Consider the following 17194-nt stretch of genomic DNA (forward strand, 5'->3'; position numbering starts at 1 on the left):
AGATTCAGGAGTAGAGCAAAGATGATCGTTTTTGCCTCAGGTGTGCAAAGAACCTGCTGGAAGGGGCCTTGCTTTAGGTAAGACTCACCCAGGCTTCTCTCTTTCAGGAAAAAGATGTGACTCCAGATAAAAACCTACTGACCAAGGTGCAAGAGGCTGCCCTGTGGCTGGGGACCTTGCCAGACTCCAGACCCGCCAAGCCGGCCCTCTCCACCACCTCCTCCATCGCTGACTTCTTCCTCGCCTTAACCATCTGCAACTCCGTCATGGTCTCCACAACCACTGAGCCCAGGCAGAGGGTAGGGACTGATGAAGGTGGGGTGGCAGGGGGGAGGGGGGAAGGGGGAAGGGCAAGAGGTGAGGCCCTGAATAGGAAGACAAGGCACCTGGGGCCTAGCCACAGTGTCACCGTTTCATCACTCCAAGACCTTGAAATCATACACTTTCTGGGCCTCAGTTTCCTCATTTATAAATAAAATGAAAAAGGTTCTTTATGAGCTCTCTGTGTAGCCTTCAAATTTTGTGTCTGTCTGTCTGTCTGCAGGGTAGATAATAAAAGTTAATATTTTCTGAGCACTTGCTACATGCCAGGCTGCATGGCAAACATGTCAGTTGCACTATCATTCAATCCTCACAGTGCTATGGCTTTGGGCTTAACAAGTGAAGAACCAGAGGCTCAGAGAGCTTGAGTAACTCCACAAGAGTTGTATGGTTAGTACCTGACAGAACCATCTGTGTGACTCCGTGACATCATGCTATACTGGTCTCTGCTTTAGTAATGAAGACAGCTTCGTCTTTCATTACCCATGGACTCTCTGCCAAGCTCCCGTGTGAGTCACTGCTGAGAATATTTGGTGTCACAAGTTGTGACTATGAAATTAAGAAAAAGATTCACCCAGGCACCCACTCAGAGCCTTCCCTTCTTATGTCCAGATGCCAAAGCACCCTGAAAAGTCACTTCAGGCACTGAAAAGTCGCCCAGTTATCAGAAGTCTCCGGGGCACTCTGAGAGGACGTTAGCGTTACCTGAGAAATAAACTCTGTTTCCACGAGAGGAGGCAGTACCATCTGGGGGAGGACAGCCTCCACCTCCCAGTGTTTACGTTAATAGGGAGGGTGTAGCTGGCAGGGAGCGGACGATCCCACCCTCTGGAGTCACACAGAACCGGCCCTGAGTGCCAGCTCTCAGGCTGGGTGATGATGGCCCATTTACTTAACCTCCCTGTGCCTCAGTTTCCTCATCCATGAATTGGGATGATAGTAGCCCTTAAAGTTGCTGGGAGGATGAAGTGCAATGAAGGTTGTGGTTAGGGCGTGGGGAATGTGAACTCTTAGAGTGGGTCTGGCTTTTGTCTCCTTTCCTTTCCTTTGTGTCTGATTAGAGTGGATGGTCATTACCAATTCCAAGAATGTCACGAGTGGAGGAAATACCTGGACTAACAGTCTCATTTTCTAGCTGGGCAAACTGAGGCTCACCTAGGGGAGAAGGCTTGCCCACAACCTGGGAAAACCCAAATAATTTATTTAAAGCACAATGACCTTCAGAGTCTGCCATAAGACAGCTTGATACCTTTTTCCAATGTTGAGAGTAACATTCTCCTTCCCCCCTTTGATCTCAAGGTCACCGTGCCCCCCTCCACCAAGACTCTGGGAATGTCCCTGGAGAAGATCCATCAGCTCTTCCAGAAGTTGAAGCTTTTGAGCCTCAGCCAATCTTTCTCATCTACCGCGCCCTCTGGCACCGACCTGGGGGAGAGCTTGGGGGCCAACATGCCCACTACGGAGTCCGATGAAAAAGAGGACGATGCCTCTGTGTGCAGTGGAAGCTACTCCACTGATGGCGGCTACAGGAGCAGCACATGGGACCAAGGTGACATGCTGGCATCTGGGTCGGGCGCCTCCTCGGAAGAGGCTCTGGAGGACCCGGCCCTAGGCCTGGCCAGCTCCGAACTCTGTTACGAGGCCGAGAGCCCTGATGAGGCCGCCCTGGTGCACGCGGCCAATGCCTACAGCTTCACACTCGTGTCCCGGACACCCGAGCAGGTGACCGTGCGCTTGCCCCAGGGCATCTGCCTCACTTTCAATGTCCTCTGCACCCTGGGCTTTGACTCTGTCAGGAAGAGAATGTCTGTGGTGGTGAAGCACCCGCTGACAGGTGAGATCACCGTCTACACCAAGGGTGCCGACTCGGTGATCATGGACCTGCTGGAAGACCCTGCCCGCGGTGAGTGCCCCTCCCCAGGGCTCCGGGGAGACTGGGCTCTGAGGGGTAAGAGCAGCAGCATGGAACAGCAATGGCGAGTTCCAGTTATAGCATCACTCGGCCCAGCCAGTCCCCAAGGGCACGGGCCCACACACTGATCTCCTCAAAGCAGGTTCCTTAACACACACTGCATTCCGTGTCTCCTCGACCTAGAGAAGGATGGTCTTGTAAAAGGAAAGCCTCTTCATTATCCCAGTTTCTAGTTTTCCAAACTCATTGAAACATGGAGTACCCATACACTATTTTTGACTAGGACACCCATTCATATACCCTAGAATGTGCCGTGACCCTAACTCTTAATTTTGGAGAGAAGCCAACTAAACCCAGAGAGGGAAGTGACCTATGAGAAGTGCCATGGTAACTAGGGGTAAATTCTCCACCCAGGTACGGTCCCCGAAGCCCAGCCCAGAGCTCCCTCCCTGCCTCTGGAATTCTGCACCGGCTTCGTTCACTCTGGGAAGCCTCAGGTGTCCCTGTTTATCATCCCTCTCCCCAGCCTCTCCTGAATAGATTTTCATAAACCTGCACTGAGCCAGAAAAATGTTCCAAAGTCTCTCCCTATTAGTGTCCAATTTTGGAGCAGCAGGAATCAGTGCACAGCCACTCCTTGATTACTAACAAGGAGAGGACAGCGATGGGGCTACGATTCTCCCGAGATAGTAGATCCAGCCAAGCTTTAGAACTGTCCAGGCAGCCCTGTGCCTCCTGCATTATCAGCCGTGGAGCAAAGCCAAGAGGTTCGTAGGGATTGATGAGTGTTTAGAATGGGAAGAGAGCTAATGAGGTCTCTTCATTTCCAGACTCTGGCAGACAAGTGGATGCAGTGTCTCTGAGTCCCTGGGCCACGGCCACCAGAGCTGCCCTGGAGATGTTTTTTATTTGTTCCTCAGCCGATTGCAAAATGGCTTAGAGATGCTCCCAATGAAAGACACATGAGCAACGTTGCTATTAAGTGTTGAGAACTACAGCTTTGAAATGGATGAGGGGGAAAATAACCTGGGGTTTAACATAGCGATGTAGTTCGAACATCCAGTTAGATGCCAAGGTTTCTATTAGGCCAAGCAAAACAGGTCAATTCAAAGGTAACCAGATAGGCAAAAGGATTTAATCTTAGAGACTGATGCCTTTGAAAATAAAATATTGCAAATAGTGCTCAAGAAAACAATGCATAAAGACTGTGCTTAAGGCACCAGGAAAACAGGAACACCTTTGAAAAAATGAGAAAATAATCTCTGAGAGAAATACTGCAGTGTATAAAAACAGCCTTAGACTGCTATTGTGGGGGGGAAACCAGAGCTCGTTGGGCTTTCTTATACCTATCTTACTTTTAAATACTGTATCTTTAATTTTGCATTCTATGGAGGGATGGATGAGGTGCACAAAATCTGTTTACTACTTAGAGCCTCTGAAGATCTCTATCTAGACCTGTTTTTAAAATAAACTCTGACCCTTTTTCCGAGCTCAGCTTGTAAAGAGCGGCAATTGATTGGTGATGTCTGCGGCATCTTAGATAAAGCAAGCAGCGATAGCATCAATCCTGCCCCATACCCACTAACCCAGGATGAAAAATTCTTTTTATCTGGTAGATAAAAGTATGGGAACTTCAAGAGAAAAAGATAACTTTTTCTAAAAGAAATGTATTGTGTCGGACTTCCTAAAGGGGACTGTGAGCAACACAATGAAGTATTTTTCATTCTAAACACTAGATTGGTAGAAAATGCAAAAAAAAAAAATTCTAAGACCATTTCTTATCTAGAAAGAAAGCCTAATTCAGCAAACCCAATGTGGCGAAGAATTCAGCAATGAGAGTTGGACCCAAAGCTGTCTTGAGACCTAATTTAATCTAAGGGTTGAAGTAGATGCCAGAGAAGGTGCTGGAATCTATGTCTAACACTTAGCAAATAGTTGGTCATCCAGGGCTAAAACAGCTACAAAGAAAACACTGTGGATAATAATAAAGATTCAGATTTCTGGTGCCCTGGTTCAGAAGAGCTTCGACTGGACCTGGGAATCTTATTATTTGTTGAAGGTCCCAGAGAATTCTGAGGCCAATAGGCATTTGGGAATAACACACAGACCATCTACCCTCCTGAAACAGTGCTCTGCCCAGCCAGGCTTTTGAGGATCAGCTAGAGAAAGCAGAGGAATGAAGGAACTCCCAAAGTTAGCACATCACCTTCCTGGACTCCCTGAGAGCCAGGAGAGCTCCCCTGTCTCCAGGGAGGGCTGTAAGGGGGTTCCCCCTCTTAAAAAGTCCAGAATGTTAGGAAGGGGATCCCTGAGCATTTTGCACATGACCTCATGGGGGACAATGACTCTTTCACAGTGACCAATGCGGATGTGGAAAAGAAGGTGAGGAGAATCCGAGCCCGGACCCAGAAGCACCTAGATTTGTATGCAAGAGATGGCCTTCGAACTCTGTGCATCGCCAAGAAGGTGAGAACAGATTCCTCTCTACGTAGCTGAGGGGCCTCAACCCTGGTTCTGTGTTTTCCATTTCTTTTTAGAAGACTCTTAATGTTGGTTGCTGTGATAACTTTCAAATTGAGCTCTTCTGAACTCACCACAGACCCATGACCTTGATAGTTTTGCTGAGGCAGAAATCGGAACGGCAAGGTTCCATCAGTATGGCTTTGTGGTACCCTGCCTCACAGGGCATGTGGAAGCTGGTAACCACTAGCTCATAAAGTACTTTTAAATGTAATTTTGCCTTCAGTGTATTCTTTTAAAATTGGCATTATTTGCATAGATTTGGGATTTGGCAAGTTTTATGTGATCCCATAAAAATCTAGATTTCTGGTTTCTCTTGAAAATGGAGAGGATCTGTCAAAGCGGGTCTCCATTCTCAAAGGGCAGCAAACAGCTACAGCCATGTCGCAACTGATGCCTGAGGAGGAACATATTCTGTTGTGTTGTGGTCAGTCACAGTCCTCACCATTCCCAGTAGCATTGCCCTTGGCCCAGCTCTGGTCACATGGATGACCCACCTGACCCCCCGCAGGTCTTTAACTTGGCAAGGGAGGCAGACAGGGCTGCATATCCCAGAGCATGGGCAGCTAAGAGGCACCTACATCAGGTAGGGGAGCTATGACGGGCAGGTTTCCAGATGGCTACCCTGATTTCTCCTCCATAAATCCCCAGAGCTCATCTCTTCTATGCTGCTTAGGCAACCCCCAAAATGTCAAAGTTTATGAGTGCCCACTTTAAGCCAGACCTACCTGGTCCAAGTCCCAGTCTCACCACTTACGTGTTGTGGAAACTTGGGTGAGTTTCTTCACCTCTTGGAGTTTTGAATTTCCTTTTCTGTAAAGTGGTGGTGTCATTGCTCCTTACCTCCCACAGTTGTCATGGAGATTAACTAAGGGACACATGTACAGGGGACAGCCACCAGTGTTTACTACTCTGTAGATTATAATTATACCCTTACCACCTTCTATTTTCCATTGAAATCGTATGTGCCTACTTTGTCTCCTCTAATAAGACATAGAATTTCATAAGAGCAAAAGGCCCACCTGTGTCCACTTGGTTCTCCCTGTAGAGCCAGGCACAGAGAGAAAATATATTTGATGTTTGGACAGAAGAGTTATCCATTGCTTTAGGAGACAGTCTTCATGTAATGCCCACAAAAGGCTCCCAAAGTGCCGTGGGACTCCATGGGAGGAAGAGATGTCCTCCAGTTGTATTCTTCCGGTTTTTGGATACCACCTCCAATAGCAAACTGGTAGAGCTTTCTACCAGGCTATGCAAGATCTGGCTTCTGCTTACCTTTCAAACCTCATTGCTGGCTCCTTTCTATCTGGCTCCCCATCCTTTAGCCAACCAGCATGTTGAAGGAACAGACAAAACCAAGTTCAATGCTGTTCCACAGCCTTTGCTGTTGTCCATCCCCATGGACAACATGAATGAACCCTTCTCATCATTGGATCTCAACTTGTACATCACCTGGTCTAAGAAACCTGAAGATGCCAATGAAACAGCCCCTCCTCCCAGAGCTGTCCTCAACCCAGTAACCCACATGTCATTATATCATCCTCTTTAATTTCTGTATGGGACTCCTTGAAATAACCTATTCTTTTAAAGTATTCACATGGATAATGTCTCCTGCCCTCTGATAGCACATAAGCCCAGGTGCGCAGCGATCGGTCTGTCTTGATCCCCTGCTGTATCTTCAGTGCCCGGAGAAGGGCAGCGCCTGCTCAACAGATGTTTGGTGATAATGGAACATAACTGACTTATTGATCCGTGCATTTAAAGAAACAATCATTAAGGACAAAGCCCTATCAAATTACGTAGACATGACCTGACTGGTGTGGCTCAGTTGATTGGGTGTCGTCCCATAAGGGAAAGGTCACTGGTTCAATTCCCGGTCAGGGCACATGCCCAGGTTGCAGGTTTGGTCCCCAGGTCGGGGCATGAGTGAGAGGTAACTGATCAATGTTTCTCTCTCGCATCAGTGTTTCTCTCCCTCCCTTTTCCCTCCCTTCTTCCCCCTCTTAAAAAAAAATGTGTAGAGAAGCTCAAACAGACACATGGGAAGGGTGAGGGATTCACTCAGAGTTGTGAATGACTTTATCCCTGTCCCATAGGTCATTAGCGAGGAGGACTTCCGGCGGTGGGCCAGTTTCCGGCATGAGGCTGAGGCAGCCCTTGAAAACCGAGAGGAGCTTCTGATGGAGACCGCACAGCATCTGGAGAATCAACTCACCTTACTCGGTAGCTAAAAATAAGTCCTTATGAAATGAAAAATAGGAGCACAGCAATCTGGGAAGGGAGTTCTTGGCCCGGATTCTGACACTGTTACAAATGTGTCTCAATTAGGAGCCTTCCCCGGGGTGCCTTTCTGGATATTTGGCACGCACAGGCTGTGCCAACCTGCCACCCACACTCCACACGCAGCTTCCCCAGGGTGCCCGGGAGCATCCCTGCACTCCCTGCGGGTGAAGCCTTGGTTGCTGCTTCTGCATTCACTCAAATGCTTATTGAGCACCTGCTGTGTGCCAAAACAGTACACTAGGCATTGGGGCTACAACCGGGAACGAGAGCACAGGACCTGCCCTCGCATAGGTCAGAGTCCAGCGAGAAAACAGATTAACTGAGTAATTAAACAGAGTGTGGTAAGGGCTGGCCTGGAAGACGTACCAGCTGGGATGGAAGCACAAAGGAAAAGGTGCCAACCTGGCCTGGGGGCCAAGGAGGGGTCAGGCAGGCTGGACTGAAAGCGGACTTGGTCGGGCCAAGGGGGAGTGTGAGTGTTCCTGGCATGGAGAGAAAGCAGGGGCCTGCTGGTCCCTCAGGTCTGCTGTGCCCGGCCCCCCGAGGTTGGAGGAGAAAGGACCCAGGTTTTGAAGATCCATGTAAATTACACACCGAACGTTCAGAGAGGCAAAGGGAGTGAAAGCGGGGATAGATTTGCGTTTCACAGAGATCACTCCGGCTGCTCCTGCACAGAAGCAAGGTCGACGCACTGGGGGAAGAGGAGCAGCATGCAGACCACAGTTCAGAGACAGCGTTGTGTATTTCTGTTGGGCGGAAAGCATGGCTGAGAGAGAAGGGAGCTTTACTTACCAGAGTCAATCTCTCAGCCCGGGAGTAAGATCTCAGAAAGGCCCTGTGGGGGCAGCATGCACGGGGGCAGCATGGGCACAGGGGCCCGTGGCAGCTTTCTTTGCTCTCCCGAGATAACGCTGCCTTAGGTGCAAGGGCTACATCTCCGCCTGTTGAGACCTTGGCCCAAGGACACATCCCTGCAGCCCTCTGCGCCTTGGCTTCTCTGGATAAAACTCACTCCCCCACGCTGCCCAGCCTGGCCAGGTCCTGTAGGAGCATGATGCCTTGCTATCCATACAAAGGTAGCACCAAGATGTGAGATGGGTGGCATCCGGGGACGGAATTTTGCTCCCCACCTCCTCCACCCTTTTGTTCCCATTTTTTGACCACAGGGACCTTTGTCTGTGGCTTTACAAGGCCCCCTTGAGAGCTGGTGGGAGGAATTCATTGCAACAGGAACCAGGGGGTAGCTGGGCCACAGCTCTGTCCGCCACACAAGGTCACTGGAGCGTCATCCCGTTAGGGCGCTGAACCCTCTCACCCGCCAAGGTTTCTCATTTCTGGTCTCAGCTGGTGAGAAGGGCTCTTCAGCTTGAAAGGAGAACGCACTTGTCAGGACCTGTCTGCTTCCTTGGCAGGGGACGGTTTGCCCAGCCATCCCATTTCATTTTCTCTTTCACACAAATGTGCTTTTCCCCTTCCTCCTTCACTCTGCCTTCCTGTAACATGAATCAACTTCAGAGGCCCACCTCCCAAGCTCACCCCTGGACGGAAAGATGAGGCCAAGCCATCCCTCTTCCTGGGGTGGTTTACCTGCGTGTTTGGGCCTCAAACACAGAACAGACACATTTGGGGACAGCGAGGCTATATTTCTTCCCTCAAGGTGGCTCTGGAAAGAGACAGCTAGGGCCAGGCAGATTTCACCGTGCCACCAAGAAACCACACTGCCCTTCCAAGCCTGCCCGGCATTCACGGTCGCTCCCACAGGGAAATGATCTTTTCACTATGCATCCAGCGTAACTGGTTTGCCAACCTATTGTCACTCAGAACTCCTGAAAGAAATGAAATGCCTCGCTCCTGCCCAGAGTGAAACGGGCCTGTGCCCTGAAATGAATCTCAATTTAAATGCTGGTTTATTTTTGCTTAATCACTGCTATCCAGTATTTGGGTTGGTGCAAAGCTGGAGACGATTCAAAAACCAGGGAAGCTGCATGTTTAATTCTCTCCCAGAATATTAGCAAAAACCTGGGTCCCTATTAACTCTGCCATGAGCGGCTGCACAGCGAAGATTTCGGTCTCTTTGTCTCTCTCCACTCCACTGCCACGGTGCCCCCAGCTCTGCTCCCGGCCCATGCTCAGTCCCAGCGGCCCTGAATTCATTCACCCTGCGTGCTCCAAACTCCAATCAGTTCTCTAGAATGGTGTTCTGAAAACTCAGAACTGATCCTGCCACTCTCCGCCTTAAGCCCCTTTAATAGCTTTCTCAGCTGTGAAATAAATCCCAGTCCTTTAAGGCCCTGATCTGAAAAGCCTTATCTCTCGGCCCCTCTCTCGCCCCATTCTGCCTCCTTTTCTGCATCTTCTGTCACTCTGACCCCTGGGCCTGGACAGATGCTGGTCCCTCTACCTGGAATTCTCTACCTTCTCCACCTCTGGACTTTATCTTCCAGGTCTGAGCTGAAAGGGCGCTTTGTCAGCAAGCCTTCTCTGACCTTCCATGGTACCCTGGGCTGCTCATGTAGCTTAGTTATAAACCCTTATCAACAGGCCTGGGAGCTCCAAGAGGGCAGGGGCCAGCTCTGTGTTGCACTGCTGTATCCGGGGTGCTTAGCACAGCCTAGAACATGGAAGATATTCAATAATTCCTGCCTGTCTTGATAGGGCTTTGGGGAAATTAAGCAGCCACTTTTCCACCCTAACTGTGCCCTCTGGTGTCTTCGATCCCTCCAGGAGCCACTGGGATCGAAGACCGGCTGCAGGAAGGCGTGCCGGACACGGTGGCCGCTCTGCGGGAAGCCGGGATCCAGCTGTGGGTCTTGACTGGAGATAAGCAGGAGACAGCAGTGAACGTTGCCTACTCCTGCAGACTGTTAGATCAGACCGACACCGTGTACTCCCTCAACACCGAAAACCAGGTGAGGACAAAGCAGGGTCCACGCGTCCAAGGGCGGCGTGGCCCTCAGGCCAACTGGAGACAGGCTCGTGGGTGGTGTTTGGGTATATGAGGAGGCCACCCCTCCAAAACCTTGGAGCTCAGACGGCCCTGGAAGTCATCCAGCCCAGGACCCTGTACCTCACACCCACGTAGGGGTAGCCAGTGTTATATTAGGTCTAACAGCACATATTAGAAAGTTAGGCCTCTCCTGAATTCTACCCTTGGCCCAGCCTCCTCATTCTGTGTGTGAGGACACTGAAGATCTCAGAGGCTGTCACCTGCCCAGGGTCACCTTGTAATTTTTCATAGATAAGCCTAGAAAGCTGGACTCCTTCAGGCCACTGCTGTTTGTATGATACCATACCGTTTGCTCTCAGAACCTCAATGGTTCATTTATTATAGTTTGGATTAACTCATCCATTCAAAAAAAAAAACTTAAATTGAAATAATTCCGAGTTTAAAATTCCAGCTCCAACTTGTAGGTCGAATTGGTTTGCCACAGAATAAATCCTGAAGGGAATGACAGGTGAAACCAGCACATTTTGATGGGATAGGAGAGAAACAAGCAGAGTTACAGTGAACACTGTGATTTCCAACCTAAATAGGCTGTAAGTGGCAGGGAGCAAGGTTTGGAAACAGGGCTGTGCACAGTCTGAAGACCTGTGTTCAAAGTTGTAACACCATTTTATATTTAGGAGGAAGAGCCTATTTTCACAGTGCCCACTGCAGAAAGTAAACTCCCCCCCTCTCCTCCTAGGCTGATGAATATGGGAAGTGGGCGTTGACCTGTATGCTGCTACCAAAGGGAAGCAGGGATTGGACGAGAGGTGGGCATGGACAAGGAATGCACCACCTGGCAGTGGGGGGGGGGGGGAGGGACCGGGACGCCTGGAGCATGCCACAGAGAAAGGACAGAGCAGAGAGAGGGAAGACGGGACAGAAAAGACCAGCACAGAAAAAAAAAAAAGGAAGAAGGATGACAGAAGCTGATCAGGATCCAGAAAGTTGTGAGGTTTAAATCTGGTTTTTATTTCATGAAGAATACACATACACATTTTTTTAAAGGGTAGTATATACTGTGAACTGTGCCGGAGGCCGTTTAAATTAATTGGAAAAATCATTTACTTTCTTGTCAGGTGCACAGATGATGCTACAGTCAGATGAAACCCCAAAGAATTTTCAAAATGAAAATAATCTCAGGGAAATCTTTGGCATTAATATTACGCTTAGGAGAAAAAGTAATTTGCAGCTTGCTTGAGTTCTCAATCCCTGCAAGAGTGTTGATGTCTTCCTGCCCTGCTGACAATGGAAATTTTGTTTGCAAAGATTATTCCTTCACTCAAGGTGATTCCAGAAGGACATTGCAAACCTGTGATGTGAGCCGGGCAGGGGGAGAAGGGGCTGCTTCTGCAGGTTCTGTTAAATGCAGTGCGTTCCTGCAGGAAGCTGGGACGTTTGTTGATTAATTAGCCAAAGCTCCTAAAGAATGGTGGGCCACACTCCACACTGAGTTCAGTCACCGTCAGCTTTGAAAGTTGTCTGGGGCCCTCCAAGCAGGTGCCTGAACATTAGGCCCTGCCCACACCCCTGGGGTGCTAAGCCCAGGAGTCTGTCTTGTCCCCTTGTCTGGGGACAAGGAGTAGGTGCCTAGGTAGGTCAAGACAGCCACTGGGGAAATCCACTCTAAACCCCAGATTTATTTAAGCATCCATTTAATGTAATTACATATTCAGTGAGTATTTCCTCCAAGGGTTTTTATCTGCCTCATTTATTATAAATTGATTTAGGGCTACCATTGCTTTGCTATGCATCTTGAAGCTGTAAGCAAGTTAGGGGGCCTACCATTGCTTTGCTATGCATCTTGAAGCTGTAAGCAAGTTAGGGGGCCTATGTAGACCTCAAGGTTCTCATCGGTAAGATGAGAATTAACCACCCACCCCTGAAATGTCGATGTGTCACGGAATCTTAGATGGGGCTGTAATGTTGAGTAGGAACTAATAATAGCAACTATTATTGTTACCATTAACAACATATTGGAGGGCTTAATATTGTCCAGATACCGTAACTCTCTGAACTTCATTTTCTTCACCTGTAAAATAGAAATTAAAAAGGTTTATTTCAGAGGCTGTTTGGGACAGTTAAATAAGATCATAGAAGGCAAATATTTATTAGCACAGTATTTGTATTAGTTAATATATTGCTTAAAAACAGAAAACAACACTTTCATTATCACATAGTTTCTGAGGGTTAGCAGTCCAGGAGTAGCCTGGGTGGGTATGTTGTCTGGGTCAAGGTCTCTCTAGAGTTTTCAGTCAAGGTGTCAGGGTTGTGGGCTCATCAAAATGCTCAACTGGGTGGGACATTTGGGACTGGAGAGGAGTCATTCAAGTTCATAGACATGATTGTTAGCAGGTCTCTGTTCTTGCCATGTGGGCCTCTCCGCCCAGGGCTTCACATCATGGCAGCTGGCTTTCCCCGAGGCAAGCCGTCCAAGGACGAGTGTGGCAGAATGCCTTATGGGTAACCAGGCTTCATAAACTACCTGGGGGAGTGACATCCTGCCGCTTTTGCTGAACTCTTCGCTAGAGAGGAGTCGCTAGTCCTAGCCCACACTCAAGGGGAGGAGGTCTCACGAGGGCATAAGTACCAGGGGAGGAAATCACCGAGAATCACCTAACAGGCTGCCTACCCCAGTACCTCACATACGCTAAATCTTACATGAATGGTAACTACTATGATTATACATAGAAAGTTTGAAATAATTTGGAGATTTTTATTTGGAAGTTTGCATTCCCAGTGACTTGCTGCAGTCCTGAGTTGAAGGAATCTTTATTTATGGTGATCCCGGCTTCAGCAAGGACTGTCTTGATCTCTTTCCCAAGAAGCGTTTCAGTTACAACCAGCAGCTCCTCACACTGCTTCCTGTGGCCCCCTGGGTTCTGTGCACACCTGACTGCGGGTCAGCATCCCCTAAAGGGAGGATCGGGAATAATGAACTGCAGTCCCACTCACTCCAGACGAAATGACAGCATTCTCAGAAGCTTCTAGAATCAATAGTTCCCAAACCTGTCATTTCAGAACAACTACCGCAATTCTTGCCAAAATCCGCATATTACCTGCACTATTTTTTTATTGAATGATTTCACTTAAACTGACTCACTTTGAGCATTTAAAAGTTTATTTTCAGAAGGAATTTTTGGCACAACAGTAAATGAAAACTGTCACCCTGCACCATGCCTAAAACTACGCTGCCGAGTAAAGACCAAGTGAGCAACACGATGCTATTAAAGCTGGTGACCCAGTTGCCTGCCACTTTGTCTCCATCTTCATTTAACAGTGAGGTTTACAGAAGGTAAAGAGGATGAAGAATATATTTTGAACCAAAATCTGATTTTGTATTTGATATAATCAAAAGTAGTGAAGGGGACTTGATTAAAAAAAAATAACTTCTTCACTATGTTTCAGGGGAGACATCAGAAAAAATAAGTTTCTTTAAACCAGTAAGACTTTCACATCCAGTTTTATTTTTATTTTTTTATTTTTATTTTTTATTGATTATGCCATTATAGTTGTTCTATTCCCCCCCTCCACCCTGCACACCCCTCCCCCACCATTCCCCCTTTAGTTTATGACCACGTGTCACAACTTCTTTAGATTTCATATTTCCCCTACGATTCTTACCCTCCCCATCTATTTTCTACCTACCGTCTATGCTACTTATTTTCTGTACCTTCTCCCCCCTTCTCCTCCCACTCCCCTGTTGCTAACCCTCCATGTGATCTTCATTTCTATGGTTCTGCTCCTGATCTAGCTGTCCTCTTAGTTTGCTTTTGTTTTAGGTGTAGTTGTTAATAACTGTGAGTTTGCTGTCCTTTCACTGTTCATCTTTTTTATCTTCTTTTTCTTAAGTAAGTCCCTTTAACATTTCATATAATAAGGGCTTGGTGATGATGAACTCCTTGAATTTTATCTTATCTGAGAAGCACTTTATCTGCCCTTCCATTCTAGATGAAAGTTTTGCTGGATAGAGTAATCTTGGTTGTAGGTCTTTGGATTTCATGACTTGGAATACTTCTTTCCAGCCCCTTCTTGCCTGGAAGGTGTCTTTTGAGAAATCTGCTGACAGTCTGATGGGAACTCCTTTGTAGGTGAGGTGGCTGTCCCCTAATCTCTAGCTGCTTCTAGGATTCTCTCCTTCATTTTAATTTTGGCTAATGTAATTATGATGTGCCTTGGTGTGTTCCTTCTTGGGTCCAACTTTTTTGGGACTCTCTGAGCTTCCTGGATTTCCTGGAGGTCTATTGCCTTTGCCAGAATGGGGAATTTCTCCTTTATTATTTGTTCAAATAAGGTTTCCACTGGTGACTGTTCCTCTTCCCCTTCTGGTACCCCTATAATTCAGATATTGGAGAGTTTAAAGATGTCCTGGAGGTTCCTAAGCCTCTCCTCATTCTTTTGAATTCTTGTTTCTTCATATTTTTCTGTTTGGTTGTTTCTTTCCTTCTTCTGGTCCATTCCTTTGATCTGAGTCCCAGTTTCCTTTTCATCACTATTGCTTTCCTGTGCATTTCCCTGCATTTCAATTAGTTTAGCCTTCATATGTTCCTCTAATTTGTGACTAAAATCAACCAGTTCTGTGAGCATCCTGATCACCAGTGTTTTGAACTGTGCATCTGATAGGTTGGCAATTTCTTGTTCACTTAGATTTATCAGCTCTGGGGCTCTGAGTTCTTCTTGAGCCATGTTTTGATCTGTTTGTGCCTGTTACGTATGAGGAGAGGTGCCTTAGTTGTTCCCCAGGGTAGGGCCACCCAGGTCGATGGTTTGTGACACTGTATGTGGGGGTGGGGTCAGAGAGGGAGCAACAGCAGTCCCCTCTGCTCCTTCCTGCCACCGGGACCTGCACAGTCTATCTCACTGCTCTCTCCTTCGCTGCTTTATCTGCAAGCGAATGTGTGACCGCGGTCAGCCAGCGCCTTCACTGGGTCCTCCCGTCACTACCCCACACCTGGGGTTCGCCCTTGGCTGCCTGGGTCGGGGGATCTTTTTTGTTCGACCCACTCGGCTACTGGCTGCACCCCTCTTACCGGTCTAGCTGGGTGGTTCATTGTTGTCGAACTCCGTATTGTTCAATTTTCTGTGGCTTGGCTGCATTTTTGTTGCTAAAACTTTGTTGTTTTTAGATTTGGTTGTGCGAGAAGGCAAAGTGTTTCCACCTACGCCTCACCAATACATTCACACCAACAGATAAACACACAGTTAAGGTAGTTTTACAATTCAGAAGCCATAATTTGAGTGGTAATGATCTGCCTCTAGTACTAAGTTGGATGACCTTGGACAAGTCACTAACACTTTCACTGTTTCCATTTCTTCATGTCTAAACGAAAGCGGATAATAATGCACCCCCCCTTCCAAAGTTACTACACAGGAATGTCCCAAGGAAAACAGGAGAGCTGAAATGACTGTGACTCATAGAAAGCACAATACCAGCGTGATATATTGTCCTTATTTACTGTCTGATTTGGTTTATTATCGCACACCATCCCAGTATCTGTCTCTATCTTGCTGGGCCATTTCCATTTCCATTCCCATTCCCAAGCCATCTCCCCTGTTTTGGACATCAATTTGATTCCCAATTAATATTGCTTTGATGCTATTTGAAATAGTGCAGAGAAGCATAAAAATCACAGAATGATTCCCAGGTAAGTAATCTGTGTGGTGATAGAGTTTTGTAACTGTTTTACTGAAGGATAAAGTGAGATTTTAAACATACATTTCCAGTGTTGCTTACTCAGACCATATGCGTGATTCTGAATCTTTACAGGAAACCTGCGAATCCATCCTCAACTGTGCACTGGAAGAGGTAAAGCAATTTCATGGACCACGGAAGCCAGACCGCAAGCTCTTTGGGTGGCGCCAACCTTCTGAGACAACCGCCCCCACGGCAGGAGCGGCAGTTCCAAAGGTCGGATTGGTCATCGATGGGAAAACACTGAACACCATCTTCCAGGGAAAACTGGAGAAGAAGTTTCTGGAGTTGACTCAGCACTGCCGGTCCGTCCTGTGCTGCCGCTCGACCCCGCTGCAGAAGAGCGTGATCGTGAAGCTGGTGCGAGACCAGTTGGGCGTCATGACGCTTTCCATAGGTACCCATTATGCTCATGTGTGGGTGGCACTGTGGCAAGGCTGCTCTGACGAGAGGCCTGGGCCAGAGGTGGGGGTGGTCGTGCATGCGGGAGGTCAGGCACCTAAGTCAAGATGCTTAGGCTGAAGGTCGTTGTCTTAGAGGGAGAGAGGTCAACGTGACAAGATGTGGCAACCAGGAGATGAAGCACAGGCTAAACAGAGTGGGAGAGTGAACCAAAGTTCTCAGGATTAGCAGGTGAGCTAAGGAAAAATTAGGACTTGGCAGAAGGGCAAAGCCAGGAGGGGCCTCAACTTTGGAGCATCCAGGTAGCTCAGTAACGTACGCACAGGCCAGCTCAATTCTGGGATGCAGACCATCTCCCATCCATACTTCCCACACGGCACAATGCCGTGAACCTCAGGGGTTTGTGGATTTGATATGCTGCCAAGCGTCGATGGCTGGCGGGGAGATTTCAAAGTCGGGCCTGTTCCATATTTAATTTTGTATGTTTATTCCTAAATTCAAGGCCCAGCACAAAGCATACACCTGATTAAATGCTGGCTTGTTGGTCAATGAAGAATTCTTCATGGGAGAACAAACTTTAATCACAGTGGAGGCAGAGAAGTAGAACCTTCCAGGAGAACCCAACCCTGGTTTACAAGAATCTTACTGATCGGGTCTCCATTAACCCTCCAGCCATCTCTCTCCCCAGGTCCCAACCCAACGAAACCGCTCCCCATTCTCCAGGAGCCTTGTCCTCTCTCTCACATCCAGGCCCTTGCACGAGCTACTTCCTCTGTAAAACCCTCCCTCTGCCAGTCCCTCCTAACCTCCCTTTTCTCTGCGGCCTCCCCTGACACAGAGCCCTCGTAGCCCCCAAGTGCTCCGATGCTTCCTGCGGTGGCCCGCTCAGGAGACCAGGAGTCCCGGCACAGAGGCACAGTGCCAGGCTTACGCACCGTCTCGCCACACACCTGGCACGCACCACACGAAGCGTAAATAGTGCATTTATTTAGGGACCTGCTTACAGATGGTTTCAGGTTCTCTCCTTCCTACACAGGCGTGGAGAGATTTTCCTTCCTGGCATTCCATATAAGAAGCC

General features: G+C 48.1%; 1 protein-coding gene across 3 annotated transcripts in view; it reads left to right on the top strand.

The window, feature by feature from the left end:
- Positions 1-17194, top strand: part of ATP10B (ATPase phospholipid transporting 10B (putative)) — a 344681-nt gene that overhangs the window by 307553 nt on the left and 19934 nt on the right. For all 3 annotated transcript variants that reach the window (XM_053665940.1, XM_053665941.1, XM_053665942.1), the window contains 6 exons: positions 108-299; positions 1621-2224; positions 4590-4699; positions 6850-6976; positions 9761-9945; positions 15790-16111. In XM_053665940.1, the coding sequence (XP_053521915.1) occupies positions 108-299; positions 1621-2224; positions 4590-4699; positions 6850-6976; positions 9761-9945; positions 15790-16111 (1540 nt within the window). The remainder of the gene's footprint in view (positions 1-107; positions 300-1620; positions 2225-4589; positions 4700-6849; positions 6977-9760; positions 9946-15789; positions 16112-17194) is intronic.

This window comes from Artibeus jamaicensis, unplaced genomic scaffold (assembly GCF_021234435.1).
Source record: "Artibeus jamaicensis isolate MK-2021 breed Jamaican fruit bat unplaced genomic scaffold, CSHL_Jam_final contig_432, whole genome shotgun sequence".
Taxonomy (NCBI): Eukaryota; Metazoa; Chordata; class Mammalia; order Chiroptera; family Phyllostomidae; genus Artibeus; species Artibeus jamaicensis.